The 26,941-nt window shown below is 46.5% G+C and overlaps 1 protein-coding gene across 9 annotated transcripts in view; it reads right to left on the bottom strand.

Annotated features, from left to right (window-relative positions):
- NEDD4L (NEDD4 like E3 ubiquitin protein ligase) overlaps positions 1-26,941 on the bottom strand; it is a 365,586-nt gene that overhangs the window by 83,187 nt on the left and 255,458 nt on the right. For all 9 annotated transcript variants that reach the window (XM_061131047.1, XM_061131038.1, XM_061131046.1 and 6 more), the window contains one exon: positions 5,336-5,386. In XM_061131047.1, coding sequence (XP_060987030.1) covers positions 5,336-5,386 — 51 coding nt within the window. The remainder of the gene's footprint in view (positions 1-5,335; positions 5,387-26,941) is intronic.

Raw genomic sequence — 26,941 nt, 5'->3', positions numbered from 1 at the left:
GAATTATAGGAGGAGTGCTCATCATTTGAGTTACCTTCAAAGTACAATTAAGATGACAAATAATAGCACTACCTTCCCGATGACACCTCAGTGTAGGAAAGCTATAAATTCAAGTTAACCCTGGTTGCCTTGAGTGGCACCTGACTAAAATAAGAGAAATTCATGTTTTTAAACAGCTCTCTCTACCTCAGTGTGTTTTCCACAGATACAGAGATTTTGCATCTAGGAGGGGTGATGGGATGGGGCTCAAAGGTCAGGGAAGACACTGAGGGAAGAAGCAAGACAAGTTTCAGAGGTGTACATGGCAAACGCCTGCCAGAAATGTCATTCTGTTGTTAACACAAGTCGGAGCTATTTTTGTCTTTAAGTAATTATTAAGGAGAAGTCATAAATACTGTATGAACTTTTGGGGCAATGACACATAGAATTTAATAAACATGTAAAAACGACAGTGTTTCTTGAAAAAAAAAAAAAAAGTCAGAATAGGACAGTTACAGTTAAGGTCACTTTTGGTGATACACTGGAGAAATAAAAGAGGAGCCTTGTTTCAGCTGCACTACAGACATCAGGGGAGCAGGGCCACCTTCCTAAAATACAGCCTCTGCCCCCGCCACGTGCGTCATGCGGCCCAGGTCTCCCCGGTAACACACATGTCATCATGGTCGCAGTCCCCTGCCTAGTGAAAGCCACGGGCAGCTAATGCCAGCTAATGCCATGGACAGCAAAGACGCGCTTTCACAGAGCTGGATGGAAACCTGGTATCATCTACGTGAATACTCTCGTTTTATAGGTGAGACAAACAAGAGTCCTGTAAGGGATTACTAACTTATCAAGGTTACCAAGGCAACCTGCCCATCTCCAGGCTCCCAGTCAACTATTCCTGAGAGGTTTTTTAAAGCTTGACATTCGGAGACTTCTGTGGATAGAAATCTATGTTTTGTTAATTCTCAGATCTGCATAAAAGGCCAGACGACTAACCTTATTTACTCTCCCTGTTCCCTCCTCTTTTACTCACTCCCAACCTCAACAGTGGGCTTCCCAGATGGCGCTAGTGGTAAAGAACCTGCCTGCCAATGCAGGAGATGCTGGTTGGATCCCTGGGTCGGGAAAATCTCCTGGAGGGGGCATGGCAACCCACTCCAGTATTCTTGTCTGGAAAATCCCAGGGCGGGAGGGGCTAAGGTCCATAGGGTCACAAAGAACTGGACACAACTAAAGCGATTTAGCATGCATGCACACTCAATAGTAAGTAAAACGTAAAAAAAAAAATATTAAAGATGAGTGGCATATTTGGAACAGAAGCCAAGGAAACAGAGGTCCCTACCATTCTGAACTCCCTGGGTCTATTTCTTATCCTCCCCTCCCCCCCTTCACAAATAAAACTGGGAGCACTGGCCTGAGAGCCAAGAATGAAAGTGAGTGAAAGTCAAAATCATTTTCTTTCATCTGGAAGCCTTTGATAAAACACTGGGGAATTCATGATCAGAGGAGGGGAAAGAAGTCACTTTTCCCTCTCATCATGTCTCTTTACTCCTTCCTGTTTAACGGCAAAAATGGAGCTGACGCTGGCCTCCTGGGGCCACTGTGGTCGCTGACGGGGGTACTGATGCTTTAATGCAGAATGCATCTCAGCTTCACATGGCCCTCCCGGCCCTGTCTCTCTGTTTGCAGGGGCCTCCTTTGCTTGTCTCCCCAGCAGAATTCCAACCCGGACCATCCCAATGGCGCCCAAGGCCCAGCAGGGCACACAGTTGATTATCCGGGGACCCAACGGTGGGCAGTGGGCCGAGGACCACTGCTGTGAGTGCTCTGAGATGCTCAAGTGCATATAACTTGGCTTGTGTGTCTACCGATGGGTCTGCATTTAAACCAGAATAAACCGGTAGTAGGCTTGCCCTGACCCTCTGGTCTTCTGGGTAGGCTTCTTGAGGTTGGGGAGTTAACAGGTCTGAGTGAGGACAGCTCAGGAGAGACATTCCTAAGCACTTAAGAGCACGGTTTTACACTGCAAATGCCAGTATCCCCCAGCAAATGCATTCAGGTAGGGGGAAAAAACTGAATCCTGACTGATAATTCTGGTTAGTGGTAAAGAATTCACTTGCCAATGCAGGAGATGAGAGACATGGGTTTGATCCCCAGATTGGGAAGATCCTTTGGAGGAGTGCATCGCAACCCACTCCAGTATTCTTGCCTGGAGAGTCCCATGGACAGGAGCCTGGTGGGCTACAGTCCATGGTGTTGCAGAGCCGAAGATGACGGAAGTGATAGTACGCACATGCAAAACTTGCGTGTGAGAATCCCTCCACCCCCAGTTCTCTCCAATAGGCAGAACTATCAGCTCAGGAGAAGGGAATTCAGAACCATACAGCTTTCACCTAAGCTGGGGAAGTCTGTTCTGACCTCAGCTGAGCCAACTAAGAGGGTGCCATATTGCCACAGGTAGCTTTTAAATATAAATTTTAATGACTTGAAATAAAATGACAAATTCCCCATTCTTCAGTCACATTAGCCACATTTCAAATGCTCGACTAACACATGTGTTTATGGCAATGGTGGCCCTGCTGAGATACGTGAGGGAGGAACTTGCTTCACTGATTTTTCCTCAGAGATTAGAATCATGTCTAAATCAGCAAACATCCGTGAAAGGAATAAATCCGCTATCAGAGAATGGGGCTGTATGGAATTAATTAATAACCAGATACCCAATCTGATTCCTTAAATTCTGAGAAGGCCTGGTTAGCACTTCACTACCATAGGACTGCTCTGCACTACCTTCTCTCATGACCAATGAGACAACTTTCCTAAGTTCTTTCACCTAAAATTTGATGATATTAAAAATCACTGAATCCACAGGCCATATAGCCTTGACAGTGGTCAAGTAGCTATTAAGAAAATAGCATCCATTATCTACCCACGAAATATATTCAAATGCTAGCATCCATTTTACATACTCACAGCTGTGTTATACAACATTAACTGTGCAATTTCCCCACGAGTGTCCTACACAAAGGATCGAACATACACTTGAGAGCACCTCAAATCCTGGGGCCAAAGCCGTGTCCACTGAGAACACGCTGGCTGGGATCCACTACTGCTCAGAGGATGAAGAATGCACCTTCACCTCTCCTCTTGCTTCCAGTGTGATCCATCTTGAGGACTGTCCTGGGCTCCACAAAGCCAGTCAGTTTTAAGGAGAAGACACGGTGGTCCAGGGCACACTCATCCTGGAGATTCAACACTGGGAGGCTCCATTACTCAACGGGCTCAGCTCATGGGTAAGTCCTCAGTCCTCTCTGAGTGCTCACTGTTCCACTCGTGAACCGGTTGGTTTCTCTTCTGGCCTGGAGCCCTTTCTTCTCTGAAAGTTCACTCTTGCCTCCACCCAACTCCAAAGGTAAAAAATATTCTCTCTACCGACTTAGTCTCTGAAAAGAAAACACTCTTCTGTCCTCTGAGAGGTCCCCTCAACCTTTCAAAACCAATCTGCACTCATTCTCTCAAACAAGGAATTGCTGGAGCAATCTGTTCAAAAATTCCAGCTGCACCTCTTAGGAGAATATCAATGCATAATTTGCCTTGACTGTGATGTGTGTGTGTGCTTTGATATTTATTTATTTGCCTGTGCTGGGTCTTAGTTGCGGCATGTGGGATCTAGTTCCCTGACCAGGGATTGAACCTGGGCCCCCTGTATTGACAGCATGGAGTCTTAGCCACTGGACCACCAGGAAAGTCCCTGTGATGTGGTTTTTATGTTAGGGAAAAGGGTGGTTGGGGATACCCATGTAAGAAATGCCCAAGCAACCAACACTGTCTAAAAATGTGAAGTGATTACAGCTTCAGCCTGAAGAGCATGGAGGTAAGACCCACTGATGCAGAAATACATGAACAATCTTTCTGCACAAAGTGGGGACATCCCTATGCTCTCAACGGGACCGTAAAAGGACAATCAGTGTTCTGAAGGCTCATGGAATCCGTCTTGAGCATGACCACTTTCCGCAAGCATCTTGGAGCTTCAGGTTTTTACGCAGAAATAAACAAAGATATTCTAATGTAACTACTGCTGTTTCCAATCTTTGGGAAGGGAACGAGCTTCAAAAGCCTTTTGTCCTTAATAGCTCCCCTGAGTAAACAGGAATAAAGTGCTGGCCGTCACGGTCCTTCACAACAGATCTTCAAGAGCTTCCTAGGTAAGACGGTCTTTCTTGGTCTTTAATAGAGGGTGATAGCTACAGCTTCAACACAGTGGCAGGCTCATACTAGGTGGTTTGGGTCATTTTCGTTTATAGATAATTTATGCTATTTGCTCACATAGAGCATTTAAAAAAAATGCCCTTGGAAGGCAGAAACATTTGACTTAATTTTCTCTTAGTTGCTATTGTGGGGGTTTCCTTGGTGGCTCAGATGGTAAAGAATCTGCTTGCAATGCAGGAAACCTAGGTTTGATCCCTGGGTTGGGAAGATTCCCCTGGAGACGGGAATGACGACCCAATCCCATATTCTTGCCTGGAGAATTTCATGGACAGAGGAGGCTGGCGGGCTACAGTCCATGGGGTCTCAGAGAGTTAGGCACGACTGAGCACAATGAGGAGGTGCTACTGTGGGCACTTCATGATGCGCCGGGGACGAGGTGGGGAGCTGGAACACGAGGTCATTCACCTTTCACCCAGGGAGGCCTTGGCCCCCCCATTTGATTGGTACTGGAACACGTGGGAGTCACCTTCCAGTTCAGTCATGGTCAACAGTCCCAGTCCTTTTGCTACACGTCTGAGCACAGAAGATTACTAGCAACAGCACACGTGCTGACCCAGGACAGTTTCTGAAGCCAGAGTCTTTCCAGCTGACAAGTTCACTTAGAACCAACAGCATCTTTTCTTTTGTCTCTGTCACCGAGAAAGCCATAACCAAAGCCATGGAAACACAGTCTGTGTAGACGAAGCGCAGGAGAAACAGCGTGTACAATTCCAGACAAAGGGAACACACGTGAGGAGAGCCGAAGGATGAACTTGAAAGCAAGGACGTTCCAGCGACAAGGAGAAGGGATTTGGCAGAAGCAGGCAGCTGTTTTGTATGATGTGACAAAGGAAGATGAGATAAGAAAGTAGCTGGCGACACTGATAGGTATCTGTAGATGGTTCAAGGACACCTGGTTTTTGCAATTAAGTGATCTCCTAGCCTCTTGAAAGGACCACCTTCTAGAAGGAGTCAGGCTCACAGTATCTGTGCTTCATCTCAGCCTTCTCCACAGTGTGGAGGAAATACTGCCCTGAAAATAACCCTAAATTGCAGACAAACTGCCGTTCACTGCATGTGTTATAAAGCAGGCAACCGTTCTTACCGGGAGATGACTAAGGGGTATGTCCACCTGTCCCAGGAAGTCGTCTCGTGTCTGTTAAGAAGAGAGAAAATAATTAGTGTTTTCATCTATTCAGTGAGTGTCAACATTCTTAAACGTGTTTCTTTACAAATAGAGAAAGGTCCAGGGAGACCTTTCTGACCTGGGAGAGTGGTGGGGATGGGTTGAAGGCAGAGGCCCAGGTGAGCCACAGATGGTCGCTGCCTTGGAGATGGGTGAGCCCAAAGCCTCACACACCTGATCTTTGGCTGCCAGACACCCTGCAGGGCATCGATCACCCAACAGACTAGAGACAGACCCTCTCTTGGACTTGGGGAGCAGGCGATCACCCAGGGAAGGGACACCTGGGACTCCAGAGGGCCTGGGAGCACAGCTGGCCCAGTTTAAAGAGAAGACGGTAAAGAAATGTTGGGGCCAATTTTCATGAATATTTATAAAGTATAATAAATGAAAGAGCTCCTTGAGAGCTGAGTCTTGGGAAAGAGTATAGAGGCCAGTTACTAATACATCTTGTATATTACTTATTAAAAAATGGCCCTGAACTTTCAACCTAGTAAGTATACTGCTTCACAATCTAAGTTTGTGGATTATCCACTGGTTATATTTTTGGACACATGGTACTTCTTCCTACTACATCTACTGCACAGACCTCAATGAAAATGTATGTGGATAAGCTCACATGTGCCCTTTCAGGCTCTGGGAGTCATGGTAAGTCTTAAAGTCAGGGTCAGGGGCCCTGGCCTGGACCCCGGGGTGTCCAACAGGTCATATGATACAGTGTCCTGCTTTAGGGGCATCTGTGTCACAGCCCTGATGCCCAGATGGCCTGCAGTGTGAACCGGAGGAAACGTGACGATGGCTTCTGCTACCCTCGTCAACCTCGTCAAAACAAACAAAAACGCCCACATTCAAAATGCCTATGATAGTTAGAAAGTTCTTCACAGACATCATCAGACTCGTCCCACTACCAGCTTGAGGAAGAACCCAAGAGAGAATCCAGAGTTCCAGATTCCAAACTCTGGGCTCTATTTTCAGTCTTTACTGTGAAATTTTCTAATTTATAAAATGAACTTTTCAAATGCACTTGAAAAAAATTCTCCTCTTGCATTTAAAAAGTGGCAGCAGGTAAAATGTGAACGAGATTTACTGCAATGATTTGCTCCATACTTAGGATGTCCTTTAAAGTAATTTTAAAAATTTGATTGACTAGAAAGCTGTCTGTCTCCTCTAAACAATATGTGAAGGGTAACGAAAGATCAACATCACCACTGGCGAAGCGTGCCAAAGCCTGAGAAGAGTCCCCATCCTTCTTCTGATGAGGCTCTGTTTTCTCCAATTTCCTCAGATACATCTGCCTCTGCCCACCAGGCACAAGGCCATAAGGTGCCAAAGACGTACCTCTTAACAAGCAACAGTCAGCACAGACATCTTCATTGTCCAGACAATTAGGGAGCAGTCTCATTCTGAATGTGGCTGATTTAACTATGGTATAAATGTCAGTTAATTTCACTACTAGAAACGCAGAGCTGCCTGACTCCTGACTCTAGACTGTGTGTCTACCCACTGAGAGCGATGAGGTTCTATCCTTGTCCCTCTCCCGGCTGGCTACTGGTGCTGATGCCATGAAGGAAAAGGACACGGGGAGACAACCATCAGAAGGAGAGAGTTCGATCCCAGAGCTCTGTTTCATAATCTGCTCTCTTTGGCTACCCTATCAACTGTTAACCTGAAGGACATCTTCACAAAAATTCACAAAACACCCACATGTCCGCGTTGTCTTGCGAGGGAGATGTTAAGACTTCTAAACCCATCAGATGAGCTCACCATCTGAATCCAGAGAGAGGCGCTGGCCCCTGAGGGCTACGGTGGCAAAGCAGGTACTGTGTTAAGGAAACACCGAATCCTCAGAGAGCAGCTGCAGTGGGTGGGCACAGACACTATATGCCCATTTTACAGATGGGACCAGAGAGGCTCCTAGCTGGGTAGACTGCTTCCAGAGTCTGGGCTCTTAACCAATACTTTGTCCCCATCCCATTAACAGCAGGAAAACTTGGCTAGGCACCAGCCTTGGGCTTCTCATCAGGATGCCCACTCTCAACAGTGTGGATGAGAAGGGACTGATGACAGCGCAGTTTATGAGGCTTTGGGGAGGACGGTTCTGCCTAAAATGCCCATCTGGCATGTTATCTTTAACAAAACCTCTTGTTCCAACTCAGCTCCATTCCTCAAAGGAGCAGTTTAATGGATCCCCACTGTACTTGCTGCAAAGCTAGATGGCTTCACTTGTACCTTAACAAGCTTTCTCATTACATTAAAAAGAAAAAAAAGACACATAACAGTTCCTATAACAGAAGATGAGGCAATCTCACCAGGCTCTTATTTTCTGGTTTACATCAAGGGTAACGGTAATAAAATCATTTTAAAAATAAAATGGGGATCAAGTGTATAGAACAGCACATGGTCGAGAAGAATTGGCTTAAACAAGTGATTCGCCAGTCACTGGAACATGCTGGTGAGATCTAGGTTTCAAAACATCCCACTGTTGCCAGTACTACAGACCCTTCAAACAAAGTAGAATATTTAGATTAGTGACACTACACCAATGATAAAATGTACCTCCAATATCACTATTGAAGAGTGCTAGGAGCGAACCACAGAGTCAAAATGCATGGCCTCTGTGCCAAAATGAGAAGCAGGGCTATTTCCAGGACACCTGGCAGGTGCTGGGTCCCCACCTGCGGGCCCTGGAGAGCCAAGGTTTGAGGCCATCACAACATCTTGAGGTCACCACTGCCACAGGACGACACTCTGCACCAATGTTATGAAAACACAATATTCAAATCATTTAAATAGTTTCCATTACAAACTGACTTCCACCAAGCATCATGTTAACTCTTGTTGTTGTTTAGTTATTCAGGTGTGTCCAACTCTTCAGTGATCCCATGGGCTGTAGCCTACCAGGCTCCTCTGTCCATGGGATTTCCCAGGCAACAACACTGGAGTGGGTTGCCATTTCCTTATTCAAGGCATCTTCCCGACCCAGGAATCTGCGTCTCCTGCATTGGCAGCTGGGTTCTTTACTGCTGAGCCACCTGGGAACTTCCCCTGTTAACCCCAAGTGCTTCAGTTCAGTCGCTCAGTCATGTTCGACTTTTTGTGACCCCATGAACCGCAGCACGCCAGGCCTTCCTGTCCATCACCAACTCCCGGAGTCAATCCAAACCCATGTCCATCAAGTCAGTGATGCCATCCAACCATCTCATCCTCTGTTGTCCGCTTCTCCTCCTGCCCTCAATCTTTCCCAGCATCAGGGTCTTTTCAAATAAGTCAGCTCTCCGCATCAGGTGGCCAAAGTATTGGAGTTTCAGCTTCAACATCAGTCCCTCCAATGAATACCCAGGACTGATCTCCTTTAGGATGGACTGGTTGGATCTCCTTGCGCTCCAAGGGACTCTCAAGAGTCTTCTCCAACACCACAGTTCAAAAGCATCAATTCTTTGGTGCTCAGCTTTTTTTATAGTCCAACTCTCACATCCATATATGACCACTGGAAAAACCATAGCCTTGACTAGACGGACCTTTGTTGGCAAAGTAATGTCTCTGCTTTTTAATATGCTGTCTAGTGCTTACAAAAACCAAATTAGTTTCCACTTCACACAGTGCACACTGGCATTTCTTGTGCTCATTTTTAAGTGGTAAATGCTGTCAATTTCAACCTCAATTACCTGTCACGCTGTTCCAGAGGCTGAAAATGTGCAGGCTAGAAACACAATTATAAATGTTCCCTTCTGACAAGCCATCAGATATTTTCCCAACGTAATAACAATGCAAAATGGAGCCCTTGAGATGTGTCGCATAAGGGGAAACAAAAATCTATATTCTATTACTGGAAAAGTGAAATAAATATACTATCTTAGAGTTTGTGTTCCAAATGATGATTAACTATATATAGGCCCACTCTCCCCCATGCCCCTTTAAAGTAACTGTTCCTTTTTAAATAAGAAGGGACAAGGGTGCCAAGTCCACGGAGAAGTGTGTGGGAATGTCACTGGGCCCCAAAGCCTGGGGACCATCACAACAGCTTCAGGGAAACCCCAACACAGCCCTTGGGCATTTCTTCTGGTGCACACTGGGCAGGAGCTGCCTGCCTTGAAGTAGACACCAGGCTTAGCTGTCCTCACAAAATAAATGAGCATCAGTTTCTCAAAGAACACACCCACTCAAGAAACAACACAGACGGTTGGTCTTTAGGTTGGAACTGCACTTGAAGGATGTGATCTGAATCTTACTATGCGCTGATGACCACAGAGGTCACTGTACAAGTGCTAGGCTAGGACTATGCATTTCACATCCAGGCTGCAGGGGATCGGGGGGCTCTGTGGGGAGAAGAGCCCTGCAAGCCAGGGATGCTGGCAGGAAAAGCTTGGGTCAGGAAGGCTTTTCAGGAAAGGCTGTATAAGAAAGGACTAGTGATTCTCAGAAGGCAAAATGACCTGCAAGTAACACAGGAGCTATACATGAAGGCAGTGTTTTTTTGTTTTAATTGGGAGTTGCAATCCCATTAGGAATTCATAAGAAGCATCAATGTAATGGAATAGAAAATATTAGAGTCTCACGTGAAATATAAGTACTGTTTCAAGTAATCTGTTTCAGTTACATACATATATGAATGCATGTACTAAGTTATTTTGTAAAATTCATTTAAAATGCCCTGCCACAATCACAAGTTTGACAGCTACTCAATGTTGGCAAATGAAAAGCATCCAGTGCTACCAATGTCACAGAAATCATTAAGGAGTGATGAGATAACTATATTGAGAATTTCTCAAGACAAATGGAAGAGAAGTAGAGAGGAACCAGGCATCAGTCACAGAAAAGGAATTTAAGAGTAAAGACATGGAAAGATTGTTGTTTAGTTGCTAAGCCACGTCCAACTCTTTTGCAATCCCATAGACTATAGCCCCGCCAGGCTCCTCTGTCCATGGGATTTCCCAGGTAAGAACACTGCAGTGGGTTGCCACTTCCTTCTCCAGGGGATCTTTTCTGACCCAGGGATCGAACCTTAGTCTCCTATCTTGGCAGGGGTATTCTTTACCATTGAGCAACCAGGGAAGCCCTATGGAAAGATTAGATCTTCATATATTATAAATCAAGGTAAGCCTCCCAGCTCTAAACAGCGAAACAGAAAAACAACCTTTGTCTTGCTGCTAAACCAGTAAATACGGCTTCCTGGTGAGACACACCACACAGCAGCCCCGACCAGACAGGGAAACAGGTTCTATTTTTAGAGTGACTTCTGAAGCATGGACTTTGAGTTATTTAAATAATGAATGGCTTGGCAAACTTTTGCAGAAGCTTTTAGACAAAACGTGACAAATGTAGTGACGCTCTTCAGCAGTCTACTGTCTGGAGAGTCACCTGGAAGTTGAGATGTACTGAGATTTAGGTGTTGTCTCATTCCTCAAGGGAGCATGAGACACCTTTGCCGTCACGTCCGAAAGGATGGAGGAGTATCCTTTCTTGCACATCCTCCATGCACTCCAGCGTCCGTCCTCTGACAGCAGAGCTGCCGCAGTTTAGGGAGACAGCATAAGTTTGGTTCCACCCACCCCACACATCCCATGGTCCAACATTTTACCACCTGGTGCCTCTGACTTCCAAGCCTTTCTGCCTTCGAAATTGTTTCAAAATACATAGTCAAAGTTACCTTAATCACACAGCCAGGTGGCATTCCACTAAAAAAATAAGTAAAAAGGTATAGTGATGACACCCCCTGAACACACGTGCTCTTACCAAAATCCACTCGACATGCACCAGAACACAAAACCCAAACAAAACTCAAGGGATTTTTTTGCATACAGTTTTCACCCCACCAGCCTCTCTGCCATTTAGTTTTCAGAGGTCAAGGCTGAAACCTCCCATTCACTAAAACAGAACAGGGTGTGTCCTGGAGACACCGGCTCTTATTTCTAACAACAAACAAGACCTCCCCATCAACAAGATGTCAGGGCAAACTCACAGGACTTTTATAGGCTCCCGTAAATTCACGCTGGGTAGGCAGGCAGAACCAAACCTTGCTGGCTGGATGTGTGATCATGAGCGCCTCTATTTTAAGGGACACTCTGCTTGAAATTCAGAAGACAAAAACAGAGGTGGGGAGAGAGCACAGAACCATCCCGCTGGCAAAGACTACACAGGCTGAGCAGAAGCGGCCTGGCTTCAACAAGGAGCATGACCAGACCAAGGCAAATTGGGCTGAGAAGCCAGAGCTCTGGGGTCTCGGGGGGCTCCCCACTTCTCCAGGGGTGTCCTGCTTCCACAGAGAGGTGAGATGAGCTTGACACGCCCCCCCCCCTCTGGGGGAGGGGTGGCGGTGGTGGAGGAAGCTCAAGGGCACAGTCAGTCCTCTCCCCCATCCAAGGGTGAGCATCTTGCAGTCCAGGGGTCAGCTGAGGGCCACAGGGATTACAGCCTTCTGCCAAATCTGATACTCTGAACTTACGATCCAATAAACTCTGGGAAAACAAACAATGGAGAAGAGACTTGGGAACCAGACGCGTGAAATGTGGGCAGCTCTGCTGAGGTCACTTCAAGCAGGGGGTCACCCACAGGCAGACTGCACCGCACTGTGCCCGGCCTGAAAGGCACAGACTTGGTGCCCTCACCACCTATGGATGGAAGCTAATCTGCACTGGAGAAACGTAACAGGAGCCACACCCAGAACGTGAAAACTTCTAAGTCCCATTTGAGAAAAATAAACAGGTGGAATTAATTCTAAGGGTATATTTTTAGTTGACCCAAGATATTCAAAATATTATCATCTCAACATGTAATCAATATAAAGACCATTAACCAAGCCCCTGAAATCCGGCGTATGCTTCTCCCCTACAGCACACCTCGGTCTGGACCATCTGCGCTTCAAGTGCTCTGTAGCCGCGTACGGTGGCCACGGCGGCCACACCTCAGAGATACGAGTGGATGGCGGCAGGGATGGGGGCAGGGCGGGGGCGGAAGTGACCGATTCTATCCGGGGTCAAGGGCGGGCGTGCCCTCACGAAGGAGGACATCTTCAGCGGGGTCAGAAGCAGGAGGCTGCGAGGGAGACAGAGCGGGGTGGAACGAGGGTGCCGTGAAGCTGGATCCGGGGAGAAGCTTGGGGGCCTGAAGAGAAGACCAGGGGAAGGGGGGCCTGGGGGCGGAGGGGAGGTGATGCGGCCCCACGCGGTGATGGGGGAGTACAGCACCCTGGGGGTGAGAGGCCACATGAGGACGTGAGCGAGGGAAAAACTGGCGGGGACTGCGTTTAAAAAGGTCCCAGGACAGCGGGAGGGTGAACCGACTGGAGGAGAGGACTCTGGAGGGAAGTGTTCGGGGAGAGCGCTGAGTTGTTCAGATGAGACCTCGCGAGGACCTGGCCCATGGGGGTTCGAGAGTGGGGCTGCTGGTTCAGGGCATCCCGCTCCCGGACCCTCCTCGACCGCTTGGCGGCTGTTCACCACGTGACCAGGGCGCGAGTACTGTGACCCGTGCGAGGGCCTGACCGCTGTGCCCACAGGAGCCAGTCACGGCCAGGGCACGGCCACAGGGAGAGCAACGGCTCAGACGTGACAGAATGCAATCCTGGAAGTCAGTGGGGGCAAAGGCCAGGGACGGGGAGGGCCATGGCTAGGCTTGGGGGTGCCTCCCACCCAGGGCAGAGGGGCTGCCTACAGGGTGTGGGGGTTATCAGCCCCACAAGGCCACCCCAACGTTCACCGCTATTCCATCTGTAAGGAAGCTTCCCCTCCAGCCCAGACGTGCTTGGTAACACAGGCTGCGGTCTACAGCTGTGTGTCATTTCAGAGAAGGGAGATGGCCACGGCCAGTCACCCCTGCCCCGCCTGGGGCCTGGCCTGCTGCTCTCTCACATCTGCCTTAGAGCTGCCCAGCTGCACAACAGCTCCCCACCAACGGCCCTGACAGGTTCCTATCAGGCTAACTGATCTTTGTCAAAAATGCCCTTGGAGAAAAATCTTGGGCATCACTGTCATTCCTTGTGAAAGGAATGGTAAATTTGCTGAATATACTATCAATTTTTAATGACTACAACCTGCTGCAATAAGATAAACATTCACATATATTCTACCTGTTACAGAGCAAACTGACCCAACATTAAACTTCAAAGTTAAAAGGAAAATGTGTCACTGGGTTCATTTAATGACACAATACTGTTTTACTTTGGGATTCTGATCTGATCATGTAAAGCTGTTTTCATTTCTCAAGATTTCAGGATATAGTGAGTGATTCTTCGCAGGGTAAGGGTCTCATTCCTTCTCTGGAGAAGTTTAAAAATCAGTTTTTCTGCAAGCAATTTTAACGACAGATTTAATGCATAGAGAACAAGAGAAAGTAAAGATAATTCTAGATTCTGTACTTTATCTGTGATCTTAGCTACCAATAAACTAATTTAATTATTTGATTCACAGGTACCTTCAGTAACCAAGATACAGTGTAAAAGAATGGTCAAGTGACGGAAGAAGGTGCCCCTAGGGACACCATGGGTTCAATGTCATTTTTATAGTTTGATTTCATTAACAAGTTTACTGTTAAAAGGTCTTCCTCATACTTCAAGGCATTTGGAACCAGCAGTCTGTCTCCTTGCTTAGCCGGACAGTGGAATATTGTCCTCAAGCAAAAACAGACCACATGGAACGTAAGTGTGGTGTGGTGTCTTTCTTAAAATTTTAATGAGTGATTCTGAACTAGAGCTAAATAGGCTTACACAAGGACACTGACTGACTTTCCTGGAGCTTTGGCATCCCAGGTAGTCCTGATAAGTCTCTTTCTGCATTGGCTGTATTTTGGCTGAAATCCCATCTCTGGCCAATGGACTCCATCAAAAACTGCCTGGGGGAGAGTTCCAGCCATACTCTGGTAAGAACTTCAAGACTGCAAAGAATAAGCTTACTTGCAGCTCATCAGTCATGTGTCAGAAACTGTTTCTGGCAGGTTGAGAAACCTGCCCAAGGTCACTGATCTAGTAAAGCGGCAGGCGGCATGTGAACCCAGGCAGGCTGGCTCTGGGGACTACGCTGTCAGCAGCACCACAGGGCTAACCTCACAGTCTGTGCAGGCTTCCCCACCCCCAGAAGACCTTAGTCTGATGTGTTGCAGTCCCCAACTCCAAATCCTGTCAGCTTACATTTGCCAGATAACAGTCCCTGCAATCTGTAAACTTCAAAGGAACATGCTCTAGGAATACTATTTGTCATGTTCATACTCTTATACACATTTTTCTCTCTTTACCTGTATTTTAAAATGAAAGTGAAATGAATAAATTATATGTTTGGAAGAGAAATGGCATGGAGCTGACTACTTCTTATTCTTTTACTAATCCCTTCCCTCTGCCCCAAAGCTGATCTCTTCAGACTGCAGCAGGCAGACTCTTAGGATAAATGAAGACTTTTCAGGGGACCTGGGCAGGGACAGTTTCAGAGAAATCATTTTCTTGACCCCTCCATATGGCCTTTTCCCTACCCTCGATCTGCCTGAGAACAGCCTCTGTCTCCTGCAGCCTTGCCCTTCCTAAATCACAACTCCCTTCTCCTGCTTTCCAAAGAGAGGTGTGCTTCTCACACTCCCTAATCCCACCACGGCAGTTTGCTGGGTATAAAAACCTCTGAAACCAAAATGAAGGACAGTGTGAAAAGGCCCAGCTCCCAAGCTGAGGGCACAGGAGAGAGACTCCTACTTTCCCTGGAAGAGGGGCTCACAGAATGACAATGTCTTGCACGTTTACCATCCATCCAACTAATTCTCGTTTGATTTAAGAGATGAAATCAGATGTTTAAGTGAGAGGAAATAAGCCTGATAAGGCTGGCTCAGGTTTAGCAATAAGCTCTGATTTGGTTAATTCAATTTTACAGCAGCTATTTTCCATAAAATAAAGAGCTGGGTCTATGATCACAAGATGAGAAAACCAAAATACTGGATATATTATGAAATATATTTAAAGCACGCACACAATACTTCATACACTAAAAATTACATCTTTGGCAACTACTCGACTAATAATTTATTGAGTTACCGACAAATAATAGATGTCACCTTAAAACGTCTGAGAAACAGTTCTTCAAAATTATTTATTACGGTTTACTGAGCAAAAAACATTTGGAGACTAGAGTTTAAAGCACACAGTTGATTATAAAGTCAGGCCATTAACTAGGTGGTTATTTAAAAAGTTTCCCTCAAAACTCATTAAGTATCTAAAGCTTCCTCCTCCAGGGCACAGGCAGCCATAAAAATGAAAAAGCTTCTCCTTTGCACAATACACCGTTGAGAACAATAGCCTGGAGAGGAAACCTTCAAAGCCTTGTGAAAAAATAAAGCAAATGTTTACTTGTACCTTTACATTATACCATTTAAAATAAGGCACTGGAAGGATGAGGAGAAATGTCAATTTAAGATCCCAGTAGGTGTGAATTTAAGACCAGAGAGGGGGTCCTCTTCTCCTCACTATAACCTATAAGGACATCCTGGAAAGCGAGGCCCAACGTCACCTCCTCCTCCTCCTCCTGGTCGTCTCTTCAGGATGGAGTACCAGCGACAGGTACCTGAGTGAAGCCCTTCTGAGCAGAAGGAGTGGAGGTGGCCAGGGGCTCCTGGCCTGGCTGGACGTTACCATCTCCTGGAGGCTCTCAAATCCCTGCTCCCCAGGCCTCACCTGAGACAATCACATTTACAGCAGAGAGGCCCCAACCCAGGTGAGTTTTAAAAGCTCTCAGCTCATGATTATTTGAGGCCTGGGCTGACAACCAGTGAGTAAATCTCTTGGTTCTCCTCCTTCTCAAAAAAGCAACTGTGATTACCTGTGACACTGGTAGAATTACGCTGATTAGCAAATTGTTGATAAATGGCAGTCTCCCTTCCTTTGTGCCTCTGTTGTACTCCCAGATGAGAACTAGCTGGATTGACTTACACATGCCTGGGCCCGGAATGTGGATGAGATGGGGAGGGGGGGTGGGTTTCTGGCTGCCCCTGGATGGAACCCTACCCTCTGCTGATAGGGCTGGGATATTAACAGGAGCAAGACCCATGGGTGCTTGGACAAAGCACAGAGATCTCGCTGGTCAGGGCCAAGGGCTATCTGCTCGGCATTCTAATGCTGGGGCTGAAAAGCCAAGTCCCATTTCAAAACAGAGTTGAAGAATGTGATCCTTGGGAGCGACCTCAAAAGCCAGTTACTGAAAAGTATATGAGACTCACCTCTCTGTCCATCCCTCAAGTGGCTGCTCACCTGCCTGGTTTTGAACATCATCAGGGATTAGAAGCTCACTACCTACTGGGTTGGCTGAAGGTTTTGGACCCATATATGCCTAATGTCCCTTGTGGCTGGGCTTCCCTTGTGGCTCAGCTGGCAAAGAATCCACCTGCAATGCAGGAGACCTTGGTTCAATCCCCGAGTTGAGAAGCTCCCCTGGAGAAGGGAAAGGCTACCCACTCCAGTATTCTGGCCTAGAGAATTCCATGGATTGTAGAGTCAATGGGGTCACAAAGAGTTGGACACGACTGAGTGACTTTCACTTATGCCTAATGTCCCATGTCTATCTAGAAACTGCTGAATAGCCAAAGGCAAGTTTCTCAATCACCACCAAAGTTTGATCTTCTCATCTGTAAAACATGGACAGTTATGACTGTATTTTGCATAGTCACTGGTGTTAGATGGGACAATTAGATTCAATAACCTAGGACTTTTCACCCTCAGCATCACTAGCATTTGGGGCTATATAATACTTTGAATACACAGAAGAACTGTACAAAAAAGATCTTCATGACCCAGATAATCACGATGGTGTGATCAGTCACCTAGAGCCAGACATCCTGGAATGTGAGTCAAGTGGGCCTTAGAAAGCATCACTATGAACAAAGCTAGTGGAGGTGATGGAATTCCAGTTGAGCTATTTCAAATCCTGAAAGATGATGCTTTGAAAGTGCTGCACTCAATAAGCCAGCAAATTTGGAAAACTCAGCAGTGGCCACAGGACTGGAAAAGGTCAGTTTTCATTCCAATCCCAAAGAAAGGTAATGCCAAAGAATGCTCAAACTACTGCACAATTGCACTCATCTCACGCGCTAGTAAAGTAATGCTCAAAATTCTCCAAGCCAGGCTTCAGCAATACGTGAACCGTGAATTTCCAGATGTTCAAGCTGGTTTTAGAAAAGGCAGAGGAACCAGAGATCAAATTGCCAACATCTGCTGGATCATCGAAAAAGCAAGAGAATTCCAGAAAAACATCTATTTCTGCTTTATTGACTATGCCAAAGCCTTTGACTGTGTGGATCACAATAAACTGTGGAAAATTCTGAAAGAGATGGGCATACCAGATCACCTGACCTGCCTCTTGAGAAACCTGTATGCAGGCCAGGAAGCAACAGTTAGAACTGGACAACATGGAACAACAGACTAGTTCCAAATAGGCAAAGGAGTACGTCAAGGCTGTATCTTGTCACCCTGCGTATTTAACTTATATGCAGAGCCCATGAGAAACACTGGGCTGGAAGAAGCACAAGCTGGAATCAAGATTGCTGGGAGAAATATCAATAACCTCAGATATGCAGATGACACCACCCTTATGGCAGAAAGTGAAGAGGAACTAAAAAGCCTCTTGATGAAAGTGAAAGAGGAGAGTGAAAAAGTTGCCTTAAAGCTCAACATTCAGAAAACTAAGATCATGGCATCTGGTCCTATCACTTCATGGCAAAATAGCTGGGGAAACAGTGGAAACAGTGTCAGACTTTATTTTTCTGGGCTCCAAAATCACTGCAGATGGTGACTGCAGCCATGAAATTAAAAGCCGCTTACTCCTTGGAAGGGAAGTTATGACCAACCTAGGCAGCATATTAAAAAGCAGAGACATTACTTTGCCAACAAAGGTCCGTCTCATCAAGGCTACGGTTTTTCCAGTGGTCACATATGGATGTGAGAGTTGGACTGTGAAGAAAGCTGAGCACTGAAAAATTGATGCTTTTGAATTGTGGTGTTGGAGAAGACTCTTGAGAGTCCCTTGGACTGCAAAGGAGATCCAACCAGTCCATCCTAAAGGAGATCAGTCCTGGGTGTTCATTGGAGGGACCGATGCTGAAGGTCAAACTCCAATACTTTGGCCACCTCATGCGAAGAGTTGACTCATTTGAAAAGACCCTGATGCTGGGAGGGGTTGGAGGCAGGAGGAGAAGCGAACGACAGAGGATGAGATGTCTGGATGGCGTCACCGACTCAGTGGACATGAGTTTGAGTAAACTCCGGGAGTTGGTGATGGACAGGGAGGCCTGGCGTGCTGCGGTCCATGGGGTCGCAAAGAGTCGGACATGACTGAGCGACTGAACTGAACTGAACACTTTGTTGGGGAGGGCAGCGTCTGTCTACTCTATGCATTATGGGGTTTTAGAAACATCTGGCTTTTATCCACAACATGCAAAAGCAACCCTAGCCCCTGAGTCGTGACCATCAAAAATGACTCCACAAACTGTCATATCTTGGGGTGGGGGTGGATGACAAAAGTGCCCCCAGTTGAGAACTGCTGTCCAAGTCCACTTTCCTCCCCTGTATTCATTCCATAGGCGCTCGCAGTATCTTTGGGGTAATTCTGTAAGAAGGTTCTTATGATCTGGTGTTCATTTTTCAACTCCCTCCCCCTTGAAGCAATAGGGAAGAAAGAAGTTTAACTTTCTATACCAAGAAAGTGGCAAAGCTGAGATCTGAACAAGAGTTTTCTCTGACTTCAATACTTTCATTTGTTTCTACATGTTATTTCTTAGGGGCCAGCTAACTCCGTACATGGGGATGGGATGGCTTAATCATTTATTTGAAGAAAAGTTCCATCCTCATCAGTTTTAGCTGGTTTCCCTCTCCTCCCTCCCCCAACCCAAGGAATTTCAAATGACAGATCTGCTAGCAAAGGTTCATGCACTGGACTATTTCCTAATTAATGGGTAAAACAGAGAGGGGGACAGAGGTCACTGTGTGGCTGCCAGGAAAATCCCCAGGAAGCTGAGACTGATGGCTGAGCTCCTTGCCTGAGTGAGCTGTGCTTAAGATCAACAGCAGAAGCTACGCAGTTAACAGGAAGGAACTAGAGCTCTGGGCCAGAAATGTTTCCAGACGAGGAAGCATGTTGTAAAGAGCCAAAACCCAGAGCACACAGTGGGGCTGGCGTCCAAGCCAGGAAGGCCCAGAAACATGGGGGAGAGCGTGTGAGCGTACCTTAGGTTAAAAACCACAGGGGAGAAAAATGCCCCCACATGCCCTTCAATGTCCCATCAAAAGTCTGGATCCCTCAGACCACCAAAGGCAGAAGCAGCATCCTGGGTGCCAGACCTTCAGTCTACTGCTGCGTCATAACACAAGGGACACCTGGAAGAAGGCTGCGACTTTTCCTAAGAATCACGGGGGATGAACACTCAAGGGCTCGCCACGCTGTGCCAGAAGTGGACGCACACCCATGTCATTTGTAAAACCCACTAGCCCTGGAGCCAGGAAGAGACTAGCGAGGCCGCTCATGCTGATTTAAGTGCTAACTTAAATCTGCACTCTATAGGACTTCCCGGCGGTCCAGTGGCTAAGACTCCATGCTCCCAATGCAGAGCACCCGGGTCTGATACCTGGTCAGGGGAATAGATCCCGCATACCAACGAAGACTGAAGATCCTGAGTGCCGCAGCTAAGACCTGGCACAGCCAAATAAATACTTTAAAAATAATGAATTCTGAACCTTAGATGCCTCTCCTGCTCCACCTTACTGCTGGCCCTGAAACCCACCTTTGTTGCACTGTAGGCCCTGCACCAACAGCTCAAAGGAAGTGTGCGTGCATGCATGCTAAGTTGCCCAGACATGTCCGACTCTTTGCGACCCTATGGATGTTAGTCCGCTAGGCTCTCTCCATGGGACTCTCCAGGCATGGATACTGAAGCCAATTGCCATGCCCTCCTTCTGGGGATCTTCCTGAAAAAGGGATCGACCTCGAGTCTCTTGTGTTTCCTGCATTGGCAGGTGAGTTCTTTACCAGTAGCACCACCTGGGACACCCAGGGGAGGTACTGTCTTTGAGAAGCACACAGCCTCGATGCACAGGTTTTAAATTACAGGCGTGGATGTGAAGTGTACCAGGGAAAAGAACCCTCAGAGGCGCAGAGGCTGGCTCCTCGGGAGCTAGTGTGGGCTCAGAACTAACCAGCTGCATGACCTCAGGCTTGAAGCTTCCCCTGGACCAGTTTCCTCATCTGGACAATGGGTGATGACCACCTGCACTTCCTGCTTCATAAACCATCACACACTTCTGATGTCAGTGTGTGTGGAAGGCTTGTGCGGGTTACTACAGAATGGGCTTAAACGGCCTTATATTTTGAAAGTTGAGAAATGGGAGGAGTCGGGGGGGCGGTGTTCCTTGCCAATAACAAGCCAATGATAAAGAAATGGCTATTTTTATTAACTCATCTGGTCTCCAATCAAAAAACTTGCATTGCAAAGAGCTCAGCACAGACAGTTTGAGAAACCCTGTTCCATCCAAAGGGGAGAACAGACGGAAGAGCTTTAAAAACCCAGTGGACTGAGGTAAAGCTAATTATCCCTTAAAAAATAAATACATGAAAAAGAAATGTAATGTCAAGGACTGAAGGAAAGCTAAATAAGAATTAAAAAGCTTAGTCTAAGCTTAGAAATGATTTTTTTTTAAATATAAAGATGATCTGCAGTGAGGCTATTCATCAACTTATAAAAAAAAGTCATACAGAAGAGTCTGTTTATGCATGTTGGTTGTTCAGAACATTAAATCCATAATCCTAAAGAAAACTGTATCATAAACAGTAATCCCTAGACTACACAACGAAGGCTCAGGACATCTGTGAAGTAACTGCAGCAAGAAGCAACACTAACCCCCTTCCGTTACTCTCTGACACCACCCTGGGCTTCTCAGCCAACACCCCCCACTAGCTGGGGCCAGGACGAGCCCCTGCCGACATCACCACACTGCCACCTTTCCAAATGCACACCGCTGGGCACTTCCCTAAGTCTCCTGCAGGGAATGGCAGGGCAAGAGTCTACGACTCTCATGGAAATGTTAATGAGAACTCTGCATAGTACCCACCACGGTAGTCCCATGGCTTATTTTTATAAGATTTAGGATTTTCCCACAAAGATCTTTACGTGAAACTGAGGTTGAAGGAATGCTCCTGCTTTCCTCTTGGGATCTGCAGATACCAGCTTGGAAAGCACAGGCAGCCCCAGCAGTTGCACAGACCCCAGCAAAACTGTCGAGTGGGGCTCTCTCTCTGACCTTGAGTGAGCTCCTCAACTACCAGAGTGAAACACTAGTGCAAAACTAGCACCACACTGAATAAGCGAGATGCCTGACAAGTGCATTAAATCACTGTTTTTCTTCAGTGTACCTCCTTCCCCACAAAGAGGCAGGGATTGGAGACTGTCTTTACGAGCTGGTCTGTGTCTTCACAGCCATAAACTGTACAGAGGTCTATAAAAAAAAAAGCACATAAAAATATGGCTACGTTCCCATGTAATTCCTAACTTTCTCATGGGTCAAAGCTTCGGATTTCATCAAAATTAAACACCCAGTGACCGCATTCCTGGGCTAAACATTAATTACTGGAACATGGAAGTGGGTATCAATCTACAGCAATGGCCCCGGGAACTGAATACGCTCAGGTAACCAGATATGAAGTAAACACTTAAATGAGCTTTAAACTGTCATTGTTTTATCTGTTCTCTCACTGAATTTTCCCACAGAGTCGAAGGAAGAAGTACTAAAGGAGTTACCTGGGGCCCTAACTTACCATGGAATCTTAGCTTCCAAGGAGAATTCTTAAGATTTCTGTGTCTTATCATCTCCATTATAAAATACCATAATTCTAAGCTTCCCAAATGTGTACAGTTCCCAGAACTTAAGAGATAAACTAACTGTACCAGTTTGTCTTGCCCTTCATGTCAATTTTGAACAAAAATATTAACTCAGAAATTTCAACAACAGTCTGTAAATCAAGCAATATGAACCACTTTTTAAATCTGAAACTGAAAGAAAAACCTATAACAAGAGACAGGGTGTATATGGCCCAACTCTGCCCACCGGACCTCACACTTGATCACAGTGGGGCCCCTCACACACAGCAGATTTGGAATACACTGGAATTCAATCGTATTTACTACGCCGAGGGGAGCAGGGGCTGTTTTGACTACCATGTCCAAAGCAGCTACAAGCATGACTTCCACAGACTGAACTGCCTTCTTCTCCTTCTGGGATGCCTCTGAGGATCAGACCCTGTGCCCAGGGGTATGGAGAGAGGGGGTGGTGGCTCTGTCTAACCTTCTTTCTGCTCGCAGTCCTGCACCGTATTTGGATGGTGACTTGATGCAGTTACTTAATCTAAGTTTAAGTTTCCTCATCCACCATGTGGAAAATGACAACAGCAACGCTGAGAGGTGGCGTGAGATGCACAGTAACTTTCATACTGAAAGAACCAGGAGAGCATTAGATGTGTCAGGGCCATCAGATGGGAGGGAGTATTAAACCGAATACACTTCTCAGGTACGAAGTGCAGCAAACACTTCTACTGAAGCTGAGGGCAGTAACCCTCCCGGATGTCTGCATGACACAACTCATCTGAAGCAACAAACCAACAGTTACTAGTAGTATATACGGGACACTCCCCCTGGGCCCAGCACACTCTAAGTGCTTCATGTAACTTATCTCCCTCAGTCCTCCTGACAAGCACTTGCTATGGGCATGCAGACCGAAGCCCAGGAAAGGCTAAGCAGTCTGTGCAAGGTCACAGGGCCAGCAAGGAGCACAGCCCAGGTGTGAGCTCTCACCAGCACGGATACTCCCTGAAGGGTCACGGTATAACCCCCAAGTCTTGTGTCCTTTCGGTTTTCGCTAGATAAAAAATTCTTAGCCCGGTGCTAGCTCACCCTCACCCATTCCTTCAGGAGCCAGTCTGTGGATTATGTCTCAGAGCATAAGGGGACCACAATCACATGCTGAGAATAAATTACAAAGCTGAGCCTTGCTTTGGATGCCATTCTGAGAAAAACCGAGAAGAGCTACCCAGGACTCTTAAAACCGTTATGAAGGCCAGAGGTCTTTCCTAAGCTCTCCACCACCCTCATCTCAATCCATCTCTAAGACAGGTCAGCAGCATAGAGGAGGAGATGGCTTTTCTATGCAATGTATTTATGACCTATGTATATAACCTGATGATAACTCTCTCAGGCCTTATCTGTAAAAGCTGTCCATGTTTTTCTCTACCTATCCAGAGAAAACAATCAGGGGCATTTCAAAGTCACAGTAATGGAGATTAGCTTCAAAGTGAAATTTTCAAAAAGAAACTAAAATATGTCCCATTTATACAAAAGCACTGAAAAAGGTTTTTGATTCATTAGTACACACTATTCCATTTCTCTTTTTAGGCATCAATGTGCAAAAAAAAAAAAACCCAAACCCAAAACACCTTGGTATCTTGCAGTCAAGAAATCTAACAGCTTTTCGAATCAGTCCGTAGCTCTCTCCCTGTGAAGGGGACAGAAGACGGCTCGTGGACAAAGGCTCTGATGTGGCGCCTCCCCAGTCATTTACTATGCTGGGTGCACACATGTGTGAGCGATTAGTGCCTCTGCGTGGGAGGAATCTTTTTGTTCTTAAAATTCAGGTAAGAACTTTAACCAGTTTGTCTTGGAATCATCAACTCCAGGATGACTGTTGTTCAAACTAGAATGGGCCCCGCCACGTGCCTTTGTCAACCTGACCATGTACAGAGGGAGTGTGCGTGTGCATGTACATTACGGTTTAGCAGCAACGGTATATGCACACCTTTTGGAGACGCGATTAAAGACAATGGTTACGACTCATCCACTGTCATCGTTAACTGGGATGGCTACTCAGTCCCCAGTCAAGGTCCAAGTCACTCCTGGACACAGGTTGCCAAGGAGCTATTTACTTATTTAATTTTGATTTTTACTGGAAGAAACACGCTACGCTGCAATTCAAGAAGCCCAGGGAACAAAAGAATGAGAAGACGTTGTCAAATAAAATGAAATTCAGAAGCCTGGTTGATATCCAAGGTGAAACAGTATCCCAGGAAGGTCGCATTTGTCATCATGTGCTTGTCGGAAGGGACCAGACAGGACAGTATTTGATTACGTAGGGTGGTGTGCTAATCAGGGCCAGTGAACTCACAGACTTTTTTTTGAAAGGAAAAAAGGGGAGAGAGAAGGAAAAGAGAAATTTTAAGGCCATGTTCTAAGCACTTTATATGTATTATCTCATTTAACCATCCTAATAACCCCGAGGGAGGTACCATTATTAGCCCCCTTTTGAAGATGTGAGAATTGGAAAAGTTCAGTGACCTGCCCACACCATCCAGTCAGCACAGCCGGGATCTAAACAGTGATGGACCCAGGATTCAAACTCCGACTTGTCTCATCTTCTCATGTTGTCTCTGTGAATCTACTGGAGACAACCAGGGTCCTGGAGTTAAACTCAACAGCAGACAGCCCTGGACTCTTACCAAAATCATGCACTGCCACTCAGAGACATGTAGTTTCTCTTAAAGTATATACAGAAAAGATCATCATTTTTTAAAGGGATATTATCATGGTTTTCACTAAGATAGGTGACATTCGTGTAAATTCCAAGTTCCCCAAGGGATAGTAATAGATGGATTCTACTGTAAACTTAACATTTCCTAAATTTTATTCTTATTCTGTATCACTGATCTACAGAAGTGATTGTGCTTGCTGGCACAGATGAAAATTCGAGAAACTGAATTGCTGTTTTTTTGGAGAAAGATACTGAAGAACAGGCACTCGCAGCATCAAAGTCCAACAGGAAGGAAGACGACATCCAAGAAGCCACACCTGCAAGAGGCAGCTTTTGGGAAAAGCCCTGGAGACAGCGGAGAACTGCGACGGGGAGCAGGCAAGTGGTGAGTGGCCACGGCCATCTGAGTCTCTCCTGGGTCGCGTGTTCACGCTCGCAGAGCATCCTCACCGAGCACTCGGGCAGGGGCTCCAGCAGCCACTGTGGGCACCGCTCCCTGCCTCCTGGGATCTAACGTGACCCTTTCCGCAGGACTCATTTTACATGCACGTCTTCCCTTCCAGCAAAATCACAAACAGTCCCAGGGCAGACACAGTTTTGTACATCCTTCTATCCCCCACTGGGCCTAGCCAACACGTGGTACATTTTCAATAACCACTTGATTTAATTTCAAGAATAGAATGACTCCTGTAGGACAGAATCTGAAGCCTCTGGCTCTCTCTGTGAGCCATCCTAGGTATTGAAAATGGGGTATAGGAAGCTGAATAATGATCCACAAAGACATCAGGTCCTAACTCCTGGAACTGGTAGATGTCAACTTATCTTAAAAAAAAAAAAAAAGGTTTTTGCAGATGTGACTAAATTAGGGATCTTGAGACAGATTATCCTGGATTACACAAATGAGCACTACATGAAATTGCAGGTGTCCTTATAGGAGAAGCGGGCTTCCCTGGTGGCTTAGAGGGTAAAGAACCCACCTGCAATGCAGGAGCCTGGGGTTTGATTCCTGGGTTAGGAAGATCCCCTGGAGGAGGGAATGGCTACCCACTCCAGTATTCTTTCCTGGAGAATTCCATGGACAGAGGAGCCTGGTGGGCTACAGTCCATGGGGTTGCAAAGAGTCAGACACGACTGAGTAACACTTTCAACATTTCACTTGTAGGAGAAGTATAGGAGGCAACTGAAGACTGAGGAGGAGGTGGTAATGAGACATGGGAGGCAGAGACTGGAGTGACGTGGCCACAATCGAAGGGATGCTGGCAGCAAGAACCTGGAGGCGGCAAGGGACGGATTCTCCCCTGAGCCTCCGGAGGAGCACAGACCTGTGACATCCTGATTCCAGTCCAGCGATTGTGACCTTGAACTTCTGGCCTCCAGAATTATGAGAGGATTCATTTCTATGTTTTGAGGCCAGGTCTGTAAGTAAGCTGTTGCCACTGCCACAGGAAACCGATACACGGGAAAAGACCAATCCAAAAACCTGTTTTAGGAAGAGGAGAACTGGAGGGCTGGGAGAGGTCTCGTCCTCGGACCCACAAAGATGTTCTTTGTGAATCCAGCAGGGACTGAACTGCCAGGGGAATCCTGTTTGAAACCAGAGAACATGACCAACAGCGACATGTAACGCCATTCAAACCTTTATCTTGGGCACCACCAGAAACAAAAATGCTATTATGGGTCAAACTCCAATTCTGTGAGAGTGATCGGGCCACCTGAAGATGTGTCCCCGATATTATCTTACCACCAACACATCCATCAGGTTGAGATGCACACCTGTGCATTCTTCCTACCCTGCCCAGTGCTTCTGATCTGTGCACACGCGCCAGGAGGCACTTTCTTTCTGGAAACACAAAGACAAGACAGGCAAAAAAGGAAACACCTGTCTATTCCAAACCCCTTCAAAAGTCTGCTTAGAACTATTTTCCCCCACAAAACCTAGAGAATTATGAAGGCTGCTGGTAATTTCCTCTTTCAACATTCGAAGTCCTCCTCCATTTTTATTTGCC

This window comes from Dama dama, chromosome 27 (genome assembly GCF_033118175.1).
Source record: "Dama dama isolate Ldn47 chromosome 27, ASM3311817v1, whole genome shotgun sequence".
In the NCBI taxonomy this organism is placed as follows: domain Eukaryota; kingdom Metazoa; phylum Chordata; class Mammalia; order Artiodactyla; family Cervidae; genus Dama; species Dama dama.
This window is presented reverse-complemented; position numbering and strand designations above follow the sequence as displayed.